This window comes from Neofelis nebulosa, chromosome 16, assembly GCF_028018385.1.
Source record: "Neofelis nebulosa isolate mNeoNeb1 chromosome 16, mNeoNeb1.pri, whole genome shotgun sequence".
Taxonomy (NCBI): domain Eukaryota; kingdom Metazoa; phylum Chordata; class Mammalia; order Carnivora; family Felidae; genus Neofelis; species Neofelis nebulosa.
In genome coordinates this window covers 13,488,166-13,510,659 of record NC_080797.1, presented here as the reverse complement: position 1 = coordinate 13,510,659, position 22,494 = coordinate 13,488,166, and the positions used below count along the sequence as shown (strand labels likewise).

At 49.7% G+C, this 22,494-nt stretch overlaps 1 protein-coding gene across 4 annotated transcripts in view; it reads left to right on the top strand.

The window, feature by feature from the left end:
- Positions 1 to 22,494, top strand: part of TBCD (tubulin folding cofactor D) — a 161,194-nt gene that overhangs the window by 8,980 nt on the left and 129,720 nt on the right. For 3 of the 4 annotated variants that reach the window (XR_009254831.1, XM_058703379.1, XM_058703381.1), the window contains exons 3-9: positions 636 to 733; positions 1,818 to 1,919; positions 4,759 to 4,905; positions 7,064 to 7,119; positions 10,072 to 10,204; positions 20,481 to 20,526; positions 22,174 to 22,306. Coding sequence is in view for 3 of the 4 variants with exons in the window: in XM_058703379.1 (XP_058559362.1) it covers positions 636 to 733; positions 1,818 to 1,919; positions 4,759 to 4,905; positions 7,064 to 7,119; positions 10,072 to 10,204; positions 20,481 to 20,526; positions 22,174 to 22,306 (715 nt within the window). In the remaining variant the exon portion in view is untranslated. The remainder of the gene's footprint in view (positions 1 to 635; positions 734 to 1,817; positions 1,920 to 4,758; positions 4,906 to 7,063; positions 7,120 to 10,071; positions 10,205 to 20,480; positions 20,527 to 22,173; positions 22,307 to 22,494) is intronic. The other variant, XM_058703380.1, reaches the window with a different exon arrangement.

The window sequence follows — 22,494 nt, the reverse complement described above, 5'->3', positions numbered from 1 at the left end:
AATCAGGCTCCAGGCTCTCAGCTGTCAGCACATAGCCTGACATGGGGCCCAAACCCACTAATCGTGAGATCATGACCTGAGCTGAAGTTGGATGCTTAACCAACTGAACCACCCAGGCACTCCTCTAATCTTATTTTAAGTAGACTTTACATCCAGTGTGGAGCCCTTCTGCATTTTAAAAGCAAGGATGAATGTTGTGAATATTGTATTCATTCTGTGCCCTTTTAGAAACTGTTAAGATAAAAATGTTTTTCAGGGCTCCTGGGTGGCTCAGTTGAGCATCTGACTCTTGATTTTGGCTCAGGTCATGATCCCAGGGTCATGGGATTGAGCCCCACGGCAGGCTCTGTGCTGATCCTGGAGTCTCCTTAAGATTCTCTCTCTTCCTCTCACTCCCTTTCTCCCTCACCGCCACCCATGCTTGCCTGTGTGCTGTCTCTCTAAAAAAAAAAAAATTAAAAATTAAAAAAAAAATGTTTTTCTTCTTTTGCTCTATTGATACTTGGATTACACAAGTTTACTAATACTGAACCACTCTTACATTTGTAAATCTGTTTTTTCTTCTGGCATTTTATTTCAATATCATACTAATGTTTAATTTTGTGGTAAATATTTTACGTATATTTTTTTCCTAGAATGGATGATGAACTTGTTGTTGGATATAGTACAAGATAAGACATCTCCAGCTGACCTCATACATCTGGCTTTTAAATTTCTTTACATCATCACCAAGGTAACATTTATGTAGCACTTTATAGCGGACAGAATACTTATGTACTTGGTTCAGAAATTACCTTCCAAATGTTATTTTTCAGGAAAGATGGTTCTCACACATAAATTTTGGGTTTCATTTTTTTTTTTTTTTTTTTTTACCACATCTGGGGAATCAGATGTTAGTGATAGTGGTTCTGGGGTCCTTTGGCTGAAACCACGTCTGAGATATTTAGCGTCTCGCAGTTGAATAGATCAAGCACTACCTAGGTAGAAAGGACATGGGGGAGGGGCAGAGAGGAGGGGGAAGGGGAGAGAGAGCCAACTAATTCAGAAAGTCTCTTACAAGGAGAAAGCGGACAAGCGTGGTGAAAATGGAAGTGCTTCTCAAACTTTAATGTGCAGATGAATTTCCTGGGCATTTTGTTAAGAATGCAGATTCTGAGTAAGCAGGTCTGACGTGGGGCCTGATCATCGGTATTCTTGCAGACTCCCAGGTGATGTGTGGGTGCTGGCCTACAGACTTAACCAGTTGCAGTTTTGACCACGGGAGTGACTCAGAGCCATCTGGGGATGGGTTTTGGGGGGCCACTCGGTGGAGCAGTGCCCGCTGTGTGGTGGAAAGAGGCCCTTGGCCAGTGAGAGAGCTCCATGGGGGGGCTGCCCTGTGCGTACTCATCTGTGGTCTGCCGGCCCAACGGGTAGAGTGCAGGGTCTCTCCTGAACGTGGAGCACCAGTGCATTTATGGAAGCCATAATGAACTTGGGGACCTTTGAGGTTTTCGAGGACTTAATTCCTCATAAGTGTCACAGGGCGATTGTATAAACAATGTAGAGGGAAAACTTTTTAGTTTGTAGCCTATCTGTGTTTCTGGTGAAGCACATTTGATATTTGTTAGTCAAGGGGGGCCAGAACATGTGAATGGATGATGTAAGAAGCAAAGATAGCCGTGTTTACTTACCAAGTTGTATCACTGTGATGTGACACAATTCTCTGATCACTGGGTGGAGTAGGTGGTGATCTTTGATGATAGAAGAAAAAGATAATTTTGTTACTTTCTGTGTTTTCTAATCATGTAGTAATTCAATGTCTTTTTATCTGGTAGGTTCGAGGATATAAAACATTTCTTCGTTTATTTCCTCATGAAGTGGCTGATGTACAACCTGTTTTAGATATGTTTACAAATCAAAATCCTAGAGACCATGAAGTGAGTGTCATTTTCTCCTCCTTTTCACTCCCACCCCTCTCCCTCCTCTCTTCCCTTGTTTGCTCCACTCCTTACTGGCAGCTTTATCCTCCTGTTTCCTTCAGTTTTATGTTATGCTGTTTTGTGTCCCTCTCTCTCTTTTCTTTATTCTTTTGGCTTTCTCTTTTTTTATATGTTACTTTAAATTATTTCCTTAAAAAAAAAAAATGTTTTTTTTTTTTTTTAAATTTTTTTTTTTACCGTTTATTTATTTTTGAGACAGAGAGAGAGAGAGAGAGAGAGAGAGCATGAACAGGGGAGGGTCAGAGAAAGAGGGAGACACAGAATCTGAAACAGGCTCCAGGCTCTGAGCTGTCAGCACAGAGCCCGACGCGGGGCTCGAACTCACGGACCGTGAGATCATGACCTGAGCGAAGTCGGACGCTTAACCGACTGAGCCACCCAGGCGCCCCCCCAAAAAAAATGTTTATTTTGAGAGAGAGTGAGTAGGGGAGAGGGGAGAGAGAGAGAGGGTGAGAGAATCCAAAGCAGGTTCCACGCTCAGCAGGAAGCCAGACATGGGGCTCAATCCCATGACTGTGTGATCACGACCTGAGCCAGCGTCAAGAGTCAGATGCTTCACTGACTGAGCCACCCAGGTGCCCTCAATTATTTCCTTTTATTTTTTTATTTTACTATATTTATTTATTTATTTTTAAAAAAGTTTTACTTATTTTTGAGAGAGAGGGAAAGAGAGAATCCCAGGTAGGCTCCATGCTCACCATGGAGCCCGATACGGGGCTCAATCTCACAACTGTGAGATCATGACCTGAGCCGATAGCAAGAATCGGACGCTTAACCAACTGAGCCACTCAGGCACCCCAAATTATTTCCTTTTAAAATATGTCTTTATAAAGAAAAAAAAAATATGCTTATACTCAGTGTGGTGAAAAGTGTGTCAACCATCTAGATTTTTAAACTTGAAATATAATTATGTTGGGGGTCCGTAGGACCACCCTCAGGTTTGATGATTCCCTAAGACCACTGTAGGACTCCACAGGTAGTTGTTCTTATGCTTGTGACTGGTTCGTAGCAAATCCAGCAAAGGGAAAAGGCATATGGGGTGAAGTCTGGAGGAAACCAGGAGCAAGCTTCTAGAGTCTTCTCTCAGGTCACACAGGGCACTTGTCATTGCCCCAGCACTGAGTTGTGTGTTGCCCATGTGAATGTCATAGAGACCAGTGTGCAGGAATTTTCTTGGGGTTGGTTACGTGGGTACTCTGCCAAACATGGACTGAAATTCCAAACTCCCAAGAGGAAAGCGGGTTTCAACATAAACCACATGGTTTGTACAGATAGTCCAAGCACAGAGAGTCCCCCTTCTCTGGGAATGCTGGGAAGCCTCCTGAAGTTCAGGTTCCTAGCTGCCCAAGGATGGCCAGCCTTGTTCGCAGGTCCCTCCAGGGAATCAGGTTGCTGTGGGAGTGTCCTTACTCACGGAGAACACGGTTCACAACTGCATCACCCAGGGAGCTGTTTCTGAACGTGCCCAATCTCAGCTTAGATGTAGGAGAGCATTTCCCCAGCTCCCCGAAGGGATTGTTCCAGGGCCAAAGTGGAATCTTGTTTTATTGACTACCGAAAATAAGGGCACTCCTATTTATTTATTTATTTTAATTTTATTTTTTATTTTTTTAAATTTACATCCAAATTAGTTAGCACATAGTGCAACAATGATTTCAGGAGTAGATTCCTTAGTGCCCCTGACCCATTTATCCCATCCCCCCTCCCACAACCCCTCCTGTAACCCTCAGTTTGTTCTCCATATTTATGAGTCTCTTCTGTTTTGTCCCCTTCCCTGTTTTTATATTATTTTTGTTTCCCTTCCCTTATGTTCGTCTGTTTTGTCTCTTAAAGTCCTCATATGAGTGAAGTCATATGATTTTTGTCTTTCTCTGACTGACTAATTTCACTTAGCATAATACCCTCCAGTTCCATCCACGTAGTTGCAAATGGCAAGATTTCATTGTTTTTGATTGCTGAGTAATATTCCATTGTATGTATATACCACATCTTTATCCATTCATCCGTGGATGGACATTTGGGCTCTTTCCATACTTTGGCTATTGTCGATAGTGCTGCTATAAACATGGGGGTGCATGTGCCCCTTCGAAACAGCACACCTGTATCCCGTGGATAAATGCCTAGTAGTGCAATTGCTGGGTCGTAGGGTAGTTCTATTTTTAGATTTTTGAGGAACCTCCATACTGTTTTCCAGACTGGCTGCACCAGCTTGCATTTCCACCAACAATGCAAAAGAGATCCTTTTTCTCTGCATCCTCGCCAACGTCTGTTGTTGTCTGAGTTAATGTTAGCCATTCTGACAGGTGTAAGGTGGTATCTCATTGTGGTTTTGATTTGTATTTCCCTGATGATGAGTGATGTTGAGCATTTTTTTCAGGGGCACTCTTTAAACTGGAATTTGAGAATAGTTTTCTTTATTCTTAAGTGTTTTGCTTTTTTATCTGTTTACACTTTCTCAAAAGGCTGAATGTGTGCTGAAGGGTACCAGTGATGAGAAGCCATCATACTGATGTATCATGATTTTTCTTTGTTCATTTTGCTATTTCTTTTGTCTGCTGAAGTAGCCAGCTAAGTTTGTATGACAGAGGGTGTGTGTGGTGGGGTGGGGTATGGGAGGGGCTCACGATGGGGTGTGCTCCAGGCTCTGGGGTGACAGCATCTGAAGGGACTGTGGTTGCATTGTGTGGGCAGGGAGGGCAGTAGGACTGTGAGTGGGGCATGCGGGTTACCTCTGTGCTTGAAACAGGAGTCATTTTACTTTGATTTAACTTCTTAGACTTGGGAGACTCGCTACATGCTTTTACTGTGGCTCTCCGTGACCTGCCTGATCCCTTTTGATTTTTCTCGCCTCGATGGGAACCTCGTCGCTCCACCTGGGCAGATTCGAATGTCCACAATGGACCGTATTCTCGAAGTAGCAGAGGTAAGTGTGATCCTGCAAATAGCTAGCTGCTAATTAGCATTCTTTTCCATTCTCATGCTGTCTTGATATTAGAGTTTAACTAGGTACACTTTTGACATTAATATTTCTTCAAGTGCTGTTACTCTTGCAGTGAGGTAAAATTCCATTTCGTAATTTATTTAGAAAGTATAATTCACATAGGAGTAAGGATGAATTAGAGCGAATTTCATTGTTTTGTAGGTAGTGCAAATACTACTCCGTTAAGCGTAGTAATGACATACAAGAGATTTCAGAGGGCAGTTGTAAGAAAATGAAGGTCAATTTTAGATATAATTTTTAATTTTTAACATTATATAAATAATACATGATCAATCTAGAAAAACTAGAAAATAAAGCAAAGCAAGAAAGGTGTTAAAGCAGAATCCCTCAAATTCTGGTACCAACAGATAATGACACTTGTATATGTTTTCAGACTTTTTCTGAAACAAATGTTATGCGTATAGATAAATTATCGCATTACCCTGAATTTGAGTGGTTATAGACAAATTATTGCATTACCTTGAATTTGAGTGGTTTAGCACAACACACATTTATCATCTCACAGTTTGTGTGGGTCAGGAATATGGACGTGACTATGCAGGGCAATCTGCGTCAGGGTTCAGCAAGGCTCACCTGGAGCAGGGTCTGCGTCCGTGCTCTCGGGACTGTTGGCAGAAGCCAGACCATCGAGGGTGTTGGACCAAGGGCTTTAATGCTTTGTTGGCTGTTTCTTGCCATGTGACATCACCCGGCCCCCCCGCCCCCCAAAATGGCAAAAATGGCAGCATGTTCTCCAAGCTGGCAAGGGGCAGGGTCTGCTAGCGAGACGGAAGTCACGATAACGTGTCACCAAGTCACAAAAGTGACGTCCCACCCCTTTCCAACTTCTCTTGTTGGAGACATGTCAGTGTGTTACAGTTCACACAGGAAGGATTATACTTGGTGTGAGCACCAGCGGGCGAGCTTGTTGAGCACCTGCTGTGTGCCAGACACTGTTCTAATCATCTTTAGTATACTGATCCATGTAATCCTAGTTGATGAGGTAGTTGACTCTTTTTTTTTAATTCTATTTTAAAGATTTAAAATTTTTTTTTTATTTTTAAGTAATCTTTACACCCAGCGTGGGCTTGAACCCACAACCTTGAGATCCAGAGTCACACGCTACACTGACTGAGCCAGCCAGGCGCCCCAGCAGTTAACTCGTTTTATCCTCGTTTTACTGAGTGGGCATCAGTCGAGAAAAATAAGTAACTTAGCTGGTTCAATTTCTCATAAATGGTGGGTCCAAATGGGAAGTCAGGCAGTTTGGCTCCTCCCCGTGCTCCACGCCCCCACTCTGCAGAGTGCCCTTGCTGTCTGTGCTTAGCGAGCCGCTGCTTCCCTGGGAGTGTGTGCTCAGTGTCCCATCAGTGAGCAGACGTTTTCTCGTAACCTCTAAGGGGAAAGGTGCTCTGCCATGCCCTGGCTTTTAGCCTGTTCTCGTACAGACGGACATTTAGATGGTCTCCAGCTGTGTTCTGTGAGAGGTGGGGTGATGAGGAGCCACTTCACACACCTCCGTGTACCCGTCTCGTATGTGGCGCTGCCGGGTGAGCAGCAGTCCGCTTCTAGAGGTTTGGCCCTGGGTATGCGATTGTCCCCCAGAAAAAAGGTCTTTTGTGTATCATTTGGGACAAAGTTAGTTGAGATGAGAACTGGAAACTTTTTAAGGCAGGCCTCCAAAGAATAGGTCGTCGCTTGTTTTAACCCTGGGTGCTCTTCTGTCTGAGCGGGGCCTCCTGGTTCTGCATGTAACACACCTGCAGGTCCCGAGTGTGCTTCCTGGACTCTGTGATTCTTTGTTACAGTCGGGTGACACGTATGGGTTTCATTTTTGTGCTGTTTTTGCACGTGTGTGTTTGAAGGAGTGTGGCCACACGCCGTGTGCAGTGGGGTGCCTGCCTGTTGGGCTCCTGGCAGCTGCTGGCAACTGTGGTTTGAGTTTAGGGGGGGCTTGTGCAGCTTCGGAATTTGGCCTCTGCCTAGAAGCTTCGCCAGCCTGGGTTCTCTGGAGGCTGCTGCGTGTGGGACTGGCTGGTGAGCGGGTCCCGGAGATTTGTATTTTGTGTGTAACGGTGCCCGTCCTTGATCCTTTCTTTAGACCTACTTGGTTGTCAGCGACAAGGCCCGAGATGCGGCTGCTGTCCTCGTGTCCAAGTAAGTACCTGTTGGCCCCTCCCAGCTGTGTTGTTGATGTGTGGCTGGTGTGTTCAGAGAGGTTTTGTCTTATGTACTCTTCTGTGTTCCCTGTGTGTCTGTGTTACCTGGGAGGAGGTCACTGGGCTGATGGGCCTGGGGAAGTCTTTCCTACTGCCCAATACTTGTCTCTTTCTTTGAGGGAGCATTGACACTGTTTGGGCGGAGGAGACCTCTGAACCTGATGGTGCTGGCTAGGGGCTCACGGAGGTCAGCTGATGGGCCCGTCCACAGAGTGCAGATTCACAACAGGTGGGGCAGGGCTCACCTTTGGGGTGGTGGCCGTTAGATGAGTCTTTAAAGGTCACCCGGCAGTTAACAACGCTGTGGTTTATGGAGATCGTGATATTGATTGGATCATTGTGGCTTAGGGTAAAAATCCCCAAATGTTCTCTGTTGACTAAAAATCAGGCTGTGCCTGAGGCAGGTAAAGATGAGTTGTGATGAGCTGGGTGAGATGACCCTAACAACAGGCCTGGCTGCTCTGAAGATCCCCAGCGATGTGCATGAGGGCTGTGTAAACTTGTGTCACGAGATGTGAGAACCGAAGGAAGCAGTTTTTCTTTTTTTTTTTTTTTTTTTTTGCAGTTTTTCTAAATTAATCTTTTGTGGCCTAAAATAAGTGCATGGAGTAAATAAATTAGAAAATTTGGCTTTCCCCTTTCTACATTTGTGAAAGTTGAAAATGGGTCTAAAACCTTCTGGCTGTTTTGATTGGGAAAACGGGCAACACCTCACTCAGGGTCCCCTTACGCTTAGGTGTATGCCATGACCTTCTTCCCCAAAGTGGGAGGAGAAACCCTTAGTCTGTAGGGCAGCGGGATGTGGGATGAGGGATTTGTGCAGGTGCCTGGCGCACTGTAGGGCAGGGCTTGAAGAGAACAGCTGACTGCAGGAGTGAGGGGCAAACATGTGAGCCCCCGGTGTCGCTTCACCTGGGGGAGGGCGGTTTCTCGTTAAAAAAGTTTCTTTTTAATTGTAAGAATAATCCTGTGTCTTGGAAAATAAAAGTATAAGGCATAAAATCCACATGTACCTTCATCTCCCAGAGATGTGACTGCTTTTGCCTGTTGTCCTGTTGTCTGTCTGTGTGTCCTGTCCAGGGGCATGTGGGCGCCCACGCTTGTTGTACCGGGTGCCAGCAGCTGGGCCTGGAGCTTCATCCCGTTTTCTTCCAAAACGCGATTATGATGTGAACACATTGCTGTTTCTGCAGTCCCCGGTTGGACACGTAGACTTACTATTTTTTATTACCAGCAATACTGAGGGTTTGGTAGAGATTTTTTTAAAAGTTTATTTACTTTGAGAGAGAGAGAGAGAGAGAGAGCGCACAGAGGCATCAGTGTGAGGGAGGTGGGGAGAGCAGAGAGAGAGGATCCCACGCAGGCTCTGCACTGTCCGCACAGAGCCCGACGCGGGGCCCGAACCCACAAACCATGAGATTATAACTCCAGCCAAAATCAAAAGTCAGGTGCTCAACCAGCTGAGCTGCCCAGGTGCCCTGAGGGTCTGGTAGAGTTATGTTGCCCTTGACTCTGTGGAGCATTGTGTTTGTAGGGGCTGGGGAGGTGAAACCCTCAACCTTTGTTCCCTCCCTGATGTCCTCCAGAAAAGGTGACCTGGGGACAGATCCAACCACTTGGTGGGACTCTGCTGCACCATCTAGTGGTTAGGATGAGTACATGTTTCACCTAGTGGAGGCTGGTTTTCAGCACATTAAAAATGCTCTGGCCATTTTGCCAGGTGGTGGCTACATCCTGGTGCTGTGTAGCCAGCTTCTCAAGAGTGTTCTAGAATGGGCGGTGCTGTAACTGCATGGCTGAGCATCTTCTCATACACCCGGCAGTGGCTCTTCTGAGGGAAGAGAGGGCTCTGAGGCGGGAGGGCTTCTAGTTGGGACAGGAGCTTCCTGCAGGGATGCTGAGGTAGGTGCCGGGACCACACTGAGCGCTGCTCTGAGGGGAGCCATGACCTGGTGTGACATGAGGAAGAAATGGGCCAGAACGTCGCAAAGCAGGTTTGCACAGCATAAGTGCAGAGCCCCCCAAGTGTGTTCTGCGGGGGGCATCTGGAGGGATTGTGAAGTCCTACCTCCTGATGCTTTCTGGTCCCTTGTCTCCTTGAGAGGCTGCTCATCTCCAGCTGTCTCTTCATGTTTTCTGCTTGTTTCCTGTGTTCTGCCCCCAGAGTGGAAGCTGCCCTCGCAGAGTGTGGGCTCAGCCTGAGCCCCTTTTCAGATAGCTGAGGGCCTGGCATGTGGACTGGCTAGAGAGGAGTAAAGGGGGCCCAGGCTTTGGTGTGGGGCTTGGGGCTGGCTGCCAGCTCAGACCAGGTGTGTTAGTGGCAGGTCCAGTATGTGCTGTCTGAGCAGATGTGGGCTCTGCATGGGGCTGTGCAGTATTGGGTGGAGGGGTGGGGAAGGAAGACCCGTGGCAGATGCAGGGAGAGAGGGCCTTGGGCCTGCTGCTGGGCCAGACCTCGCCGTATGGGGGTACTGTGTCCCGAGGTGAAGGGATGGAGTTGGGCCAAGGAAAGGGAAGGGCTGAGTAGTAGGTGTTGGGGGGGTTCCTGGGCAGTGATGGTGACAGGTCAAGGTGGTCCTGTAGTGTATGGGGCCTCAGGATGAGTGGGGACCCAGGAGGGACGAGATGGGGGTGGTAGGGCCTGTGTCTGACCTCAGAGAGGTCATGTTGGGGAATGACGTCCTAAGGGCCATGGTCTGGGAGGTGTCTTGGTGTTTTAGATTTGAGAGTGTCCTAGAGTGTGTGTCTTGAAAGGCGGACATAATGCACATTACAGATGACAGATGTCCTGGCTTGGAGGGCCATCTCAGTGAGAGGATGTGGTGGGCCAGAAAGAGGTGAGCTCTCTTCAGTTGGGGCCTTGGTTGAACTGTCTGTTTCCTTCTGGCAGGTTCGTTACACGGCCTGATGTCAAGCAGAAGAAGATGGCAGGTTTCCTGGACTGGAGCCTGCACACTTTGACTCGCTCCTCCTTCCAGACCATCGAGGGGGTCATTGCCATGGATGGCACGCTGCAGGCCCTGGTAAACACTGCCCCAGGGGAGGGGACAAGTTCTCTTCACTTTTGATTCTGTTCTGAAGTAGCTTGAACATAGTAAGAGATAGTGAACCCCCATGGACAGTACTGCCCTTTATAACCCGGGGTTGTCCTTGCATTGTCAGCAAAGGGCTTTCTGTTCCAGTGAAGGAGATGGCCTGAGCCAGCCTGCTGCATCACCACCAGGGGGCAGCAGTGTCCACAGAGCTGGGGCGGGGAGGTGGGCAGGGAGGTGGGCAGGGCGTGCCCTCCTTGGGTTTCCTGCTAGTGTAATTGTGTTGTGGAGTATAATTATCGAATCAGCTCTGATGAAATAAGGCAGGTGATTTCACGTTTGGTTTTGTTCAGATACTCAGGGTGTTTGTGACAAGCGTGTTATATACAAAACCTGGCCCCCACCCCCAGTGCCCTGGTTGGTGCCCTCCCTGCCACCCTTCTCCACTTCCTGCTTCACCTGTCTATAACGTTGCCTTTTCTAGTGCTAGTGAGGAGGACAGTCCCCAGAAAAGGGGAGGCCGCCCAGGCCCTGGAGCTATCCTCCTGTCCTCATGGTCCTTGGGCATTGCTGGGCCCGTGCCCGCTCTCTGCTCTTTACCCGCCGCGGGTGAGACTTGGTTCTTGGCCTCGTTTCTGAAGCTGTAGAATCCTGTGGCCCACTTTCCCGAGAGCAGGGCATTTTGGATTGTGTTTAAATGGAGGTGTTTGGACCCATGACTCAGTGTGATGTCATTTTCTTGGGTGTTGTCCTGTGTGGTTTCCTTGGCTGTCTCAGGTTGGGACAAGGTGTAGGGAGCCATGAGGGCCGGTGGAAAGTGGGGCTGACGGTGTTATCACCCAAGGGCGTGGGCACAGGATGTGGGAGGAGAGGAGATAACAGTGGGGTCTGCCTCGGGGGCCCAGGGAAAGCCCTTTTCTCACTGCACACCCTGCCCTGGGCACACAGGGCATGGACTGCCTGGCCTCTCTCAGGAATTTCGTTGGCATCTGTTTCTGTCCACATTGCTGTTGTCTTCACGAAGGACAGCCTTTCAAATGATGAGACTATTTCAAGACATTTTATAAAGAAACCTGGAAAAATAAAACATTTTCCAAATTCCTGTAGTCTGTTGAGGTGCTATTTTTTTTTTTTTTTTTTTTTTTTTTTTAATGTTTATTGGGACCCCTGGGTGAGTCAGTTAAGTGTCCCACTTTGGCTCAGGTCATGATCTCACAGTTTGTGAGTTTGAGCTCTACATTGGACACGCCCACATCTGGTCCCCCTTCCCTCCCCCCCACTCGTTTTCTCTCTCTCTCTCTCTCTCTCTCTCTCTCTCTCTCAAAAATAAACATTAAAAGTTTATTTATTTTGAGAGAGAGAGAGAAATGTGAGAAGGGCAGAGAGAGAGAGGGAGAGAGAGAATCCCAAGCAGGTTCCATGCTGTCAGCGCAGAGCGGGATGTGGGGCTCGAACCCACGAACTGTGAGATCGTGACCTGAGCTGAAACCAAGAGTTGGACGCTCAAGCAAGTGAGCCACCCAGGCGCCCCTACGTTTTTTTTTGTTTTTTTGTTTTTTTTTGTTTTTGAGTGACGTGTTGTTTTTTAAGTTTTCTTTCAGTCTATAAATGAATGTGATATGTTGTATGATACTTTTTAAAAAAAATATTGAGATATAAAGCACATAAGTACTTTGCTTTTTTAAAGTGTATATTCAGTGATTATTTTGTGTATGCACAAGGTCGGACACCCATCACAACTACCCAATTCCAGAATATTCTCATCACCCTTAAAGGAAAACTCACACCCATTAGCAGTCACTCCCCATTCATCTCTGCAACCATTAATCTAGTTTCTATTCCTGGATTTGCTCATTCTGGATATTTTATATAAGTGGAGTTGTACATGTGACCTTCTGTCACTGGCTTCTTTGATTTAGCATCATGTTTTCAAGGTTTACCCACATTGTACCTGGTGTCACTAATTCATTCTCTTTATGGCCAGATAATACTCCATCGTATGGGTGTTCTTAGTTATTATGGATAACGCTAACATGAACTTTTATAAAAGTTTTTGTTTAAGCATATGTTTTCAGTTCCCTTGGGTACATAACTAGTTTTTTTTTTTTTTTTTCTAGTTTAACAATTTCAGTATTTTTCTGTGTTTTTGTAGTCTTACTTTTTCTCATGGCCGTATACTTATCATGTTGCTGAGACATGGGGTATCAGCCTGTGCCCTCAGGTGGCGCTCACTCCAGCTGTGTGTGGAGGTGGTGCTTAAAAAGGGTTTTATTGGGATTTTCGGTGTAATTGCTATGAAGGGAGTCTGTGCAGGGAGAAGCTGGCCTGCAGGGTCCCGGGCGGGGAAGGGGATCGGAGGGGGAGGTGCAGGGCTCACTTGTGTGTCTGTGAGGCTTTTGTTGCCTGAATCCTGGGGCAGGGGGCAGTGTGCATTTATGTTTTAGGTAATTTTGGTGGAGGAGGAGTGATGGGGCAGAGATGGTTTATTTGAAGGTTTAGGTGTAAGTGGGTTCCTTAATTTTTTGCCGTGAGTCATGTTGAGAAGTCTTAGGCCACGAGAAACAATTGGAAGGTCTGACAGAATGTAGCTGGAACCTGTCAGTCCACTGTGGCCTGCAGGGCAGAATGCTAGACCCGCCTGCGTGTGGGCGCTGGAGGGGCAGGCACATTCGACTTAGCTTGCTTTTGTGGTTACCGTCCTCTGTTAGATCTTCTTAGCCCAGAAAGGAATTTGCATTTGGGCTGGGCTCCCAGGGTCTCCTGTAGCCCTTGCCCAGCAGCTGCCCCCCCCCCCCCCCCCCCCCCCCCCAGGAGCCACAGCTATGTTCACATGCATGGGGGCAGCTGGACCATCAGGATACCTAGGCTGTGGGCTGGAGCCTGCTGTGACCTCCCTAGGGACCTGCAGGCAGGTGAGGCCCAAGTGGCCCCTGTCTGGGCTGGCAGCCGGGAGGCAGGTCCCCCTTACGAGACCACGGTGGGTCTGTGCTTTCATGCCACCCTCGAGAGTTCCTGCTGGCTCCCTTGTCCCCAGACTAAAGTTCTTGGGGCTCTGTTGCTCTTCCTGGAGGCTTGAGAAGGGCATGGGGACCCCTTTACGTCCAGTTCTGCAGCTGCTTTGCCCATAAGACCTTTTATTTATTTTTTAAAATGTTTTTGATCATTTTGTTGCTTGTCTCTAGGCTGTCCCCAGGTTTTCTGTTTCTTCTTCCTAAGTGGGACTCATACGCCTTTAACAGCAAAACCTGGTGCTGGGTGGGAGAGGCTGTTGGTGTGTCCTCGCTGTGGGTCAGCGTCCCTCTCAGTGGAGAGGGCCAGCCAGGAGAGGGGTGGTGCTGTGGATTCTCTAGGCCACACTGGAAGTTCTCTTTCTCTCTTCTTCCTGAGGAACGAGGAGATTTTCTCAAAGGCTTTTCCTGCCCCGTCTCCTAGCTGGGCTCTGTGGCAGTGGCACGTCTGCTGTCTGGAGAAGCGCCCTCGGCGAGGTGGGCAGCTGCCTGATGGGGCAGCCCAAGTCCCTGGCAAGTGAGTAAATGGAGCTGCTGGGAAACAATGGCCTGCAGGGCCCAGCACACCCTTTTAGGAGCCTTCTGAAGCCCCTGTGTTTCTTCTGGAAAACCTAGGGTCTTTTTGGAATCTCTTGTCTCGTTTCCTTTCTCTTTTTCCTTTTCAAAGCAGTGATTAGGTCTAATTGCTGCTGCTGCCTCCTGGGCAGGAGGAAGTGGTGTGGGGTGCTGGGCTCTCCCAAGCGGGGAGCGGGTTTCGCCATGAGCTCGTCAGACCTGAACAGCAGAGGCCGGGCGTCCGAGGTGCATGATGAAACTTGCAGGTGTATTGTGCTTTCGGATTTCGTCTGTCTCCTTTGATGCACTTGGCTTCATTTCTATCCACCTGTTCATTAGGGCGAGTTAGGCAAGACAGGTGAACTTGTAACGAGCACCATCGAAACTAGGGTTTGATTTTATTTTCCTGGAAGCATGTTCCTCTTGCAGTGACGAATTCTAACTCTTCTGTGGTGGGGAGTGGGAGGCTGGCAGCTTCTTCACATCACTGGAAGGCCCCTCTTGTTTAGTCCTGCTTTATAAATTTTTTTTTAATGTTTATTTTTGAGAGAGAGCGAGCGAGAAAGAGGCAGAGTGCTAGCTGAGGAGGGGCAGAGAGAGTGGGAGACACAGTCTGAAGCAGGCTCCAGGCTCTGAGCTGTCCGCGCAGAGCCCGATACGGGGCTCGAACTCACAAACTGTGAGATCATGCCCTGAGCCGAAGTCAGACGCTTAACCAGCTGCGCCATCCAGGTGCCCCGAGTCCAGCTTTAATAAGCATTAGGATTATTGCAAGTTGAGGAAATTCAGAGAAGGAAAACGCAGTGTTAACAATTGAAAATGGTCATCATTTGTATATGCTGTACCTCTGCTTCCTTATTGGTGGTTGTGCCCTCCTGGCTTTCACTGCTCATACTGAAGAGTGTAAGGACTGACTCATGATGTGGGATTTCTCTTCATGCAGTCCCTGTGATGGCTGGGACGTGGGTGTGGACTTTTAGCGCTGAAGACAGAGTTCTTACATAAAAATATGGCTGGTGTGATGAGTCGTAACAAAACACTCTCCTCTGCCATTTGTTACGATTGCATCCTTCCTTCACAATGAGGGTTGTTTTATTTAGTTTATCATTGATGAAAGCATACCTCTCCTTAAAGGATAAAAGGTTTCATTGCTAACAGCCTTAAAAACCAGGTAATCCCATCTGCAGCACCAGAGTGTGTGAGGAGAGATACTGAAGCCACTCTGGTTTTGCATATAGTTTGAGTAAACAAGAGGAGTGTCTAGCCCAGAGTAGAGTGACTGTCGATCCAGCAAGGGCAGGATGTACCAGAAATGCACGTCCCGGGCTCCAGGGTGTGTTGGCTCTGCCCTTGGGTGCTTTTCTGCCCTGAGGGAGGCTGATCTGCTGTGGGCTGGTCCTGAGCCTCAGGACTCCCTGCAGCAACACCCCTGACCTGAGGCAGAGGTGAAGTGCCTTGCTCCATGCTCCCCACCTGCAGAAGGGAAATAACAACCCTCTACCTCAGAGGGTGGCGTGGAGGCTAATTAGTGCGTGTCACGCTCTTTGAAGATGAAGAGAAGCCACTTGATTATCCAAGACACTTCTCACGTAGGCTTTGATTTCTTGTAGGCTTCTTTGGAGAGTAGTGCCCCGTGGTTTCATTTAAGGTTTAGTTTGGCCGGAGGACAAATGATCCAGATTGGGCTTTTTAGTCATGGCCCTTGCTGGGGTAGGGCTTTGGGTGGAGGAAGATATGGGAAGAACCATCTGACTGTATGTTTTCCTGTGTTGTGTGTGTGTGTGCACGCGCATTTATGTCCTGTTCACGTGCCCCTGTGAATATGAGTGAAATGGGTACCTGCACTTTCCTTGTGGGTTTAAATCCATGGAGAAGCCAACTCTGATACTGTTTTAATTTCACATAACTCAGCATTTCACGTGGGGCAGCCAGTATGGTGGCATGAGTCTTGTTGCAACATGCATGGTGTGTGGCGGGCCTGGTTTGTACACCTGTTGTGTGAGGAGGCGACATGTCCTGCTGGACAGGTGCATGCTCGGAGGCAGCCCAGCAGAGCCCACGCTTGGAGGGGAGGGGCCTTGTCTGTCATAGGGTCTCCCTGCCTCTTAGGTGTGGAGCTGGCCGAGAGCTGCAGGTCTCCTGGCCAGTGCCCTCTGTCCAGCCTGGCCTGTGGCCTCCAGTGCAGGCTGTCCGAGGGCCTCACAGCTACCACTGCTGTGGTGGTTGGGTTCTCAGGTGAATGGGACTTGGCCACCCTCACCCCTCCTTCTAAGCAGGTGTTCCTCATTCTGTGTCCTTGCCGTCTGTGGATGGCTGGTGTTGCTCCCTGATTTACCCTTGACCTTCCTTTCCATGGTCCCAGAGCCCTAGTTCTGTGCACCTGCTGTGCTTCAGAAGCCATGAGTCCGAGATCGTGCCTGTTATTCTGTCTCTTTTCCTTCTTCCTGCCAGCCTGTGTCATGAGGCCCAGCAATGAACAAGAATTCAAGGGCAGGCCTGGGTCTAGTCTCATCTGGCCATGTGGCTGAGGCGCTTAGAAGTGTCCCTGACCTGGCCCTGCCTTCCTGGCACAGTGCTTGCCAGGTGTACTGGCTGCCCCTTCCGTGGCCCATCCTCCGTCCTGTGCCAACGGTCCGTCCTTGGCCTAGCACGCGGCTCTCTGCTCCTGTGCGCTCTCTAGACGGGAGCTGGCCCGGTCTGTGGAGGCACCGGTTCCTGGGTCCTTGGCCATAGCTGTGCTTTGTCTCCACAACCTTCAGTGGTGCCATTCGGGAGAACAAGTGGTGAAAGGGCCCAGGTATGCGGTGGGGGAGCCAAAGCCAGAGAGTAGACAGCCTGTGGAGGTCTGTCCTCCAGGTCTCTCCAGTCAGAGGGCCGGGCACTGGGTAGAGTCAGGAGGAGGAGGCTGGTTGTGTGGGTTCCCCCAGGGTTTTGGGCTCTGGGCTGGCGCCTCCTCAGGGGTACCCTGGGTCAGGAGAGGGGCGGAGCATGGAGGTGTGGGCCAGAAACGCAGAGGCTCTTCTTAGTAGTTTCTGCCAGGGGCGTTGTTGCTCAAGTCTCTGGCCCTGTCGAAGCCCGTCTAGTTGTGCTTTTCATCCTCCTCTTTGGAACTCCTCTCCTCACTTCCCCTTGGAGGGGTGGGGGTCTCCTGTGGGCCTCCTGGCCGGGGAGCCCTCTCCTCCTGCTGGGCTCGGGGCTGGAGCGCAAGAGACCCAGGCCCCCTCCCTGCCTGGATGCCAGCACGACTGGGGACATCGCTCCTCTTCCGAGCCTGTGGCCACACTGCTCCGGCCCCACTGGTTTCTAAGTTCTCTGAGACAGTTGTGTCTTTGGCATGGTTTATACGTCCTGCCTTAGGCAGGTTAGGCGACGTGTGATCAGTATTCTTGGTACTTGTCAATTGAGGACCAGTTATTTTTATCTAAAATTATCAGCTGTTGAAGCCAGTGGGAATAACAAAGACCTGCTTGGGAGGGACTGAAGTCCTGATTCTGGGCCTGTCTCTAAGAGCCTCTTGTGGGTGTCTTGCCTCGTGAGGCTGCAGGATGGTGTCTGCTGCTGTTACGGGTGGATTCCAGCCCCTTAATGGACAGCGTTCAGAGCTTTCAGCTTTTGTGTTTGAACTTCTGTTAAGGGCGCTTGAAGGCCTTTGCGTGGCAGTTCAGGTTATGAAGTCTGACGAGGCTCCTGTGAGGTGGGCACAGGGGAGGTCCAAGGGGTGGTCACACTTGAGAGAAGAGAGAGATGTCATGCATCTTCCGGGGGCTGGAGGTGCCTCTGGTCTGGCTGGCTTGTCCCCTTTGCCCGATGGGCCTCCCCCTGGCCAGGGCCTGCTCGTGGAGGTCGGCCCGGGTGGGCACTGCCCTCGGGACACTCTGCTTTTGTGTTTCGTAGTGCTCCTCCGACCGGTTCCATCAGCTTGCTGTTAATTTTGGGCGAGGTGGCAGGCCTCCTTCAAGTGCCACTCGCTTGTACTGTTGTAAGCCAGCAGGTGCAGGGGGCTCTAGCTGGTGGTGGTACGAGGGTATTTTCCTCCAAACTACTGCGTGTGTTAGGGTTCCTCTACGAAGGGCCTGTGGCTGTTACCTAAAGATATGGAGCCATTTTGACGTGGCCGCCTTCCATGAAAGATGTGGCCCTGGGTGGGCTTGCTGTAGCACAAGTGAGGACCGTGGGCTAAGCTCTGTCCGGTGACCCTCCTGGAACTGGTTGTGCCAGTTTTGATCGTGTTTACATTTTGTCCCAGTTGTGTGAGGCAGGACAGCTGTGAGGGGGCACGGTGCTTCTCTGTAGCACTGGGACAAGAGTCAGGCGCTCACAGAGGGATGGGCCCCTCCTGCCTGAGTTCTGGCCTGACTGCTTTTTGGTGTGTCTATGTTGTTACGCCTTCTGGGGGACTGGGGACAGGACCCCACATAGAGGTTCCCAGCAGGTGCCGGGCTTGTTGAGAGTGCGCCCACTGGTGCACAGGAGAACTCCCATGTGCTTGTAAGCAGCACCCCTGAGCTGGTGTGGTGTGGGGGACTTTCCTCCCGGGTCCTGGGTGGAGCTGCTTTTCTTGGCCTTGACTCGGTGGTGCTGCAGGGAGCCCTAGACCAGTGTGTCCTGCTTAGCAGCAGGGCGGACTGGCTCCCAAGCAGCTGACAGCCTGTGATTCACAGGCTTGGAGAACATGCCCCGCGGGGGGGAAGCTGGTTTGCAAGCTGGGGAAAAGCAGACCTGGGTGGGTAGCAATCGAAAGGTGTGGTAGTTTAGAAGATTACTGAGAGACTCCTTTTGTTTGTACCTTGCCGCTGTGGTGGTTTCTAGAACAACAGAAACAGACCTGATGGTCATTGTTCCTGGGCTGCAAGGCTGCCTTCTCTCTAATCTTGAATGCAAAGTGTGTGCTCTCACCGGGGGTTTTCACCTGGCTCCTGTTTCCTGCCTCCATGAGCACAGGAGTGCACCTCCTGCTTGGTGGCCTGGCTGGCGAGTGCTCAAGCCCCTCCGGACGAGAGTGTTCTCCCGTGGCCGCTCCCTCCCGTCGTGGAGCCTCACTGTCTCCTATGTCTTGCGTGGCTGCACGCCCCCCTGAGTGAATGGTGGTGAAGATGCCCCATTTTTATGTGTAAAACAGGCCAATGAACAAAAACAAAGCCCTTTGTAGATTTTTTTCTGGTGCTCCCTTTCCACCCCTCTGCCCTCGAGTCTGTTCATGAGGGAGTCGGGACTCCATGACCGTTCATGTGTCCAGACTGCTCGCGTTATCCTGTGGGGTTCAGGGCTGGGAAGAGCAGAGGAATAGAGCTCCTTGCACCCATGACAGCTGGGGCGTGGCTTCCTCCTCGTCCAGACAGTGGCCGTGGCCTGCCTCGGTGCCGATCCCCTTCTGTGTGGGGCCGCGTGCTGGCACTCCTGGGAACTTGTCACCACTTTTATTCTGTTCTCTCGTTGAGACTGAGTAAGGAATTTGGCAAATAAAGAACGATGGGAGATACTTTTGGTATTCCATAATATTTTAAATTCTTATTAGTTTAGTTGGTGAGCCCAAAGGACACTTTAACCAACTGCTGAGTGTGTCAGCTGTGCTCCGGGCTGCTTACCGTGCATCCCAGCAGACCCTCTGCACAGACGGGTCCTCTTCATGGTCCTGCCGTGTGTCCCCATCCCACCTCCAGTGTGGCATCTGCCGTCCAGGTTAGACAGGAGCACCCTTGCCTACAGGGTGAACTTCCTGAGCAGGGAGTTTGTTTTCTGTCGTGTAACAGCCCACCCCAAAGCCTGTGGCTTAAAACTGCAGCCACTGTTGTGTGTGTGGATTCTGTGGGTTCTGACAGGCCGGGCACGGGGTACCTTGTCTGTCCCTTGGTGCTGACGGGGTGGGCGCAGTGCTCAGCTGGAAGCCCACACAGTGGGGGCACTCGAAGGGCTGAGCACTTCCTTGATGTCAGGACCTAGTGTTGGGGGGCCGGGGAGTCTAGTGTTCCTGGGTCCACATAGCAGTTCTCGTTTTGCTGGTTAAATACTGTTTCTGAAGGAGAAGAAACCCTAAGAAATTCTTAGACGTGCTCAGTGTAGGATTCTTTGTTTAAGGGGCTTGGATGCCTGTATGAATTACCATTTTTCTTTCAGACCCAAAAGTGGAGGGTAAAATTCTAGGTTGAGCATTCTGGAGGTTGTGAGGCCTGTGCACTTGGAGGTGGTCCCTGGTTATGGGAGATGGGATGGGGGACACCATGCCAGGGCCCCCCAGGACGAGGCTTCTCACGTATGTGAGAAGCATGGGGAACCTGTCTCACTTGCTGACTGAGAATGACAGACACTCTAGGAGTGAGCGTGTGGGCTCCTCACCTTCATGAGGGCTGCTTGGGCCCGTAACTTCTACCCTCGGATGTCTTTTCGTATACACAGTTAATTAGAAAAATACCCAGTGAGATTCTCCACTCTCCTGTTAAGGCTCATGCCCTTAATGGCAGCTGGGGCACATGTCAGAGGTGACACCTTGCCCTCCCTAAATGAAAGGCCTTCTCGTTTCACTCCTTGGCAATGTCCTTTCAGAAGATTGCCTCTCCCGCCTCCCGTCACCCCTTTTCATGACAGAGACTGTTCTGTTCTTTTGTGATGTTTAAAATAAAACTATGGAAGATGCAGTGAACTATTCTGAAAATTTATGTTCTAAATTTGTATTTGCAACATTTAATATAATTTTTTTTTTTTTTTAGGCTCAAATATTTAAGCATGGAAAACGTGAGGATTGTTTACCCTATGGTAAGGTTCACTTGTAACAAGGTGTGTTTGTGATGTGAGTCTCTGTACGTGATCAAGTGTGTCTCTTTCAAACTGTATTCATAGTTACAAAGTCTGTAACTTGCTGTATTTGGACGCTGTCATAGTTCTTTGGCTTTTTGTTTTAGGTGTGCATGTGTGCTTTAATTGGATTTTTTAGGCCTGGTGTGGGAGATCTGGGTTCTTGATGCCCCGTCTGCCAGGTGTTGATTCTGGGAGACTTGGTGATGTGGAGACAGCCTGAGGTCACAGCTGAATTCTCCCTGTAGCCACGGTCACAGTCTCTGACCCTTTGCCCCCTTCTGTTAATTTTAGACAACCTCAATTTATGATAATAAGTTCTGTGATTCTTGCTGCAGAGAGGTTTACTACTTGGACCAAGAGAAATTTCTTGGAGTTATAGGTTTTAGAAGATGTGTGAACAACTTTTGAATAGTAACGCCTATTTTTTAAAAACATCTTCAGTATGGAAAATTTCATACATGCGTGAAGGGAGAGAGAGTGTGTAACGACCCCCACATTCTATCACAGGCTTCAGTTTTTTAAAAAAAAATTTTTTTTTTTTTTAACGTTTATTTATTTTTGAGACAGAGAGAGACAGAGCATGAACGGGGGAGGGTCAGAGAGAGAGGGAGACACAGAATCTGAAACAGGCTCCAGGCTCTGAGCTGTCAGCACAGAGCCCGACGCGGGGCTCGAACTCACAGACCGCGAGATCGTGACCTGAGCCGAAGTCGGATGCTCAACCGACTGAGCCACCCAGGCGCCCCAAGGCTTCACAGTTTTAATTCATGGGTACCTTGTTTCCCGTGCTCCTCCTCAGCCCATCCAGACCCCTGCTATTTTACCTGTTTCAGTGTGTATCCCCCAAAGATAGGACATTTTTGAAACATCCCTTGATGTTACTGTCACACCTGAAAAAATGAGCAGTAGTTGCCCAATGTCTTCACACACCCTCCTCAGCAGACTTGTACACACAGACCCGGGGTTTGCTCTGTGTTACCGTCATTCATGCCCAGGTCAGTCACTGCACGTCATTTGGGTCTTTGGGGAAATTTTTCAGATGCTGTAACAACTTGTCCTGAAACCCTGCCCTCCTTGTTTCTCATACGAAATGCCATCTTGTGTGCTCTCCTGGCCCTTGCTCCACGCCCCCCCCCCCCCCCCACCGGCGCCCACCTCATTCCCCCCAACAGCCTTGGCAGCGTAGGGGCCTGACCACCCATTTCCCTGTTTGTAGGGACCCTGCCCCATCAGGCCCGTCATGCCTGCACGTCTCCTGTAATCCACGGCGTGTTCTTTCGCCCGCCACGTTTTGCATAAGCTCTTGTTTGCTCGGCGTGGTCTCCCCTCTCTCTGGGGATCCTCTTCTGCCTGCCTACACACTACTGCTCACAGCCAGAAAGTTGAGCAGGGTTGACTTGAGCTACACTCGATCAATGACGTGCGATCAGGTCGGGGTTCTTCATGGAACTCTGGTGTGGTCCAGCCCAGGCCATCACACTGAATCTGGGGGAACCTGAGGATCACCTGTGGTTTTCACGTCGTGGATGCCAAACACAGAGTGTGTTTGGGAGACCGTGGGGAACCCTTCCCACCAAACTGAGCCACATGTGCTGTTGTTCACAGCCGCAACGGTTCTCGAGCGCCTGGCGGGTTGCAGGCTCCCCTGCAGCAACCAGACCCTGCTCCGGAAACTTGGAGTGAAGCTCGTCCAGCGGCTGGGACTGACCTTCCTGAAGCCCCGGGTGGCAGAGTGGAGGTTGGTAGGCCAAGCCTGAGCGGCCCGAGCGCCTGTGGGTGAGGCTCGTGTGGTGACTGCCTGGGTTTGGGCGGCCGGGGAAGGAAGACTGTGTCCCTTCTGCTTTCGTTTCATTGCTTCCATCGCAACAGTGTTGCTGATTTTGAAAAGAAAAGTTTTTCCCTTTTTTTTCCTGTCCCTACATCTCC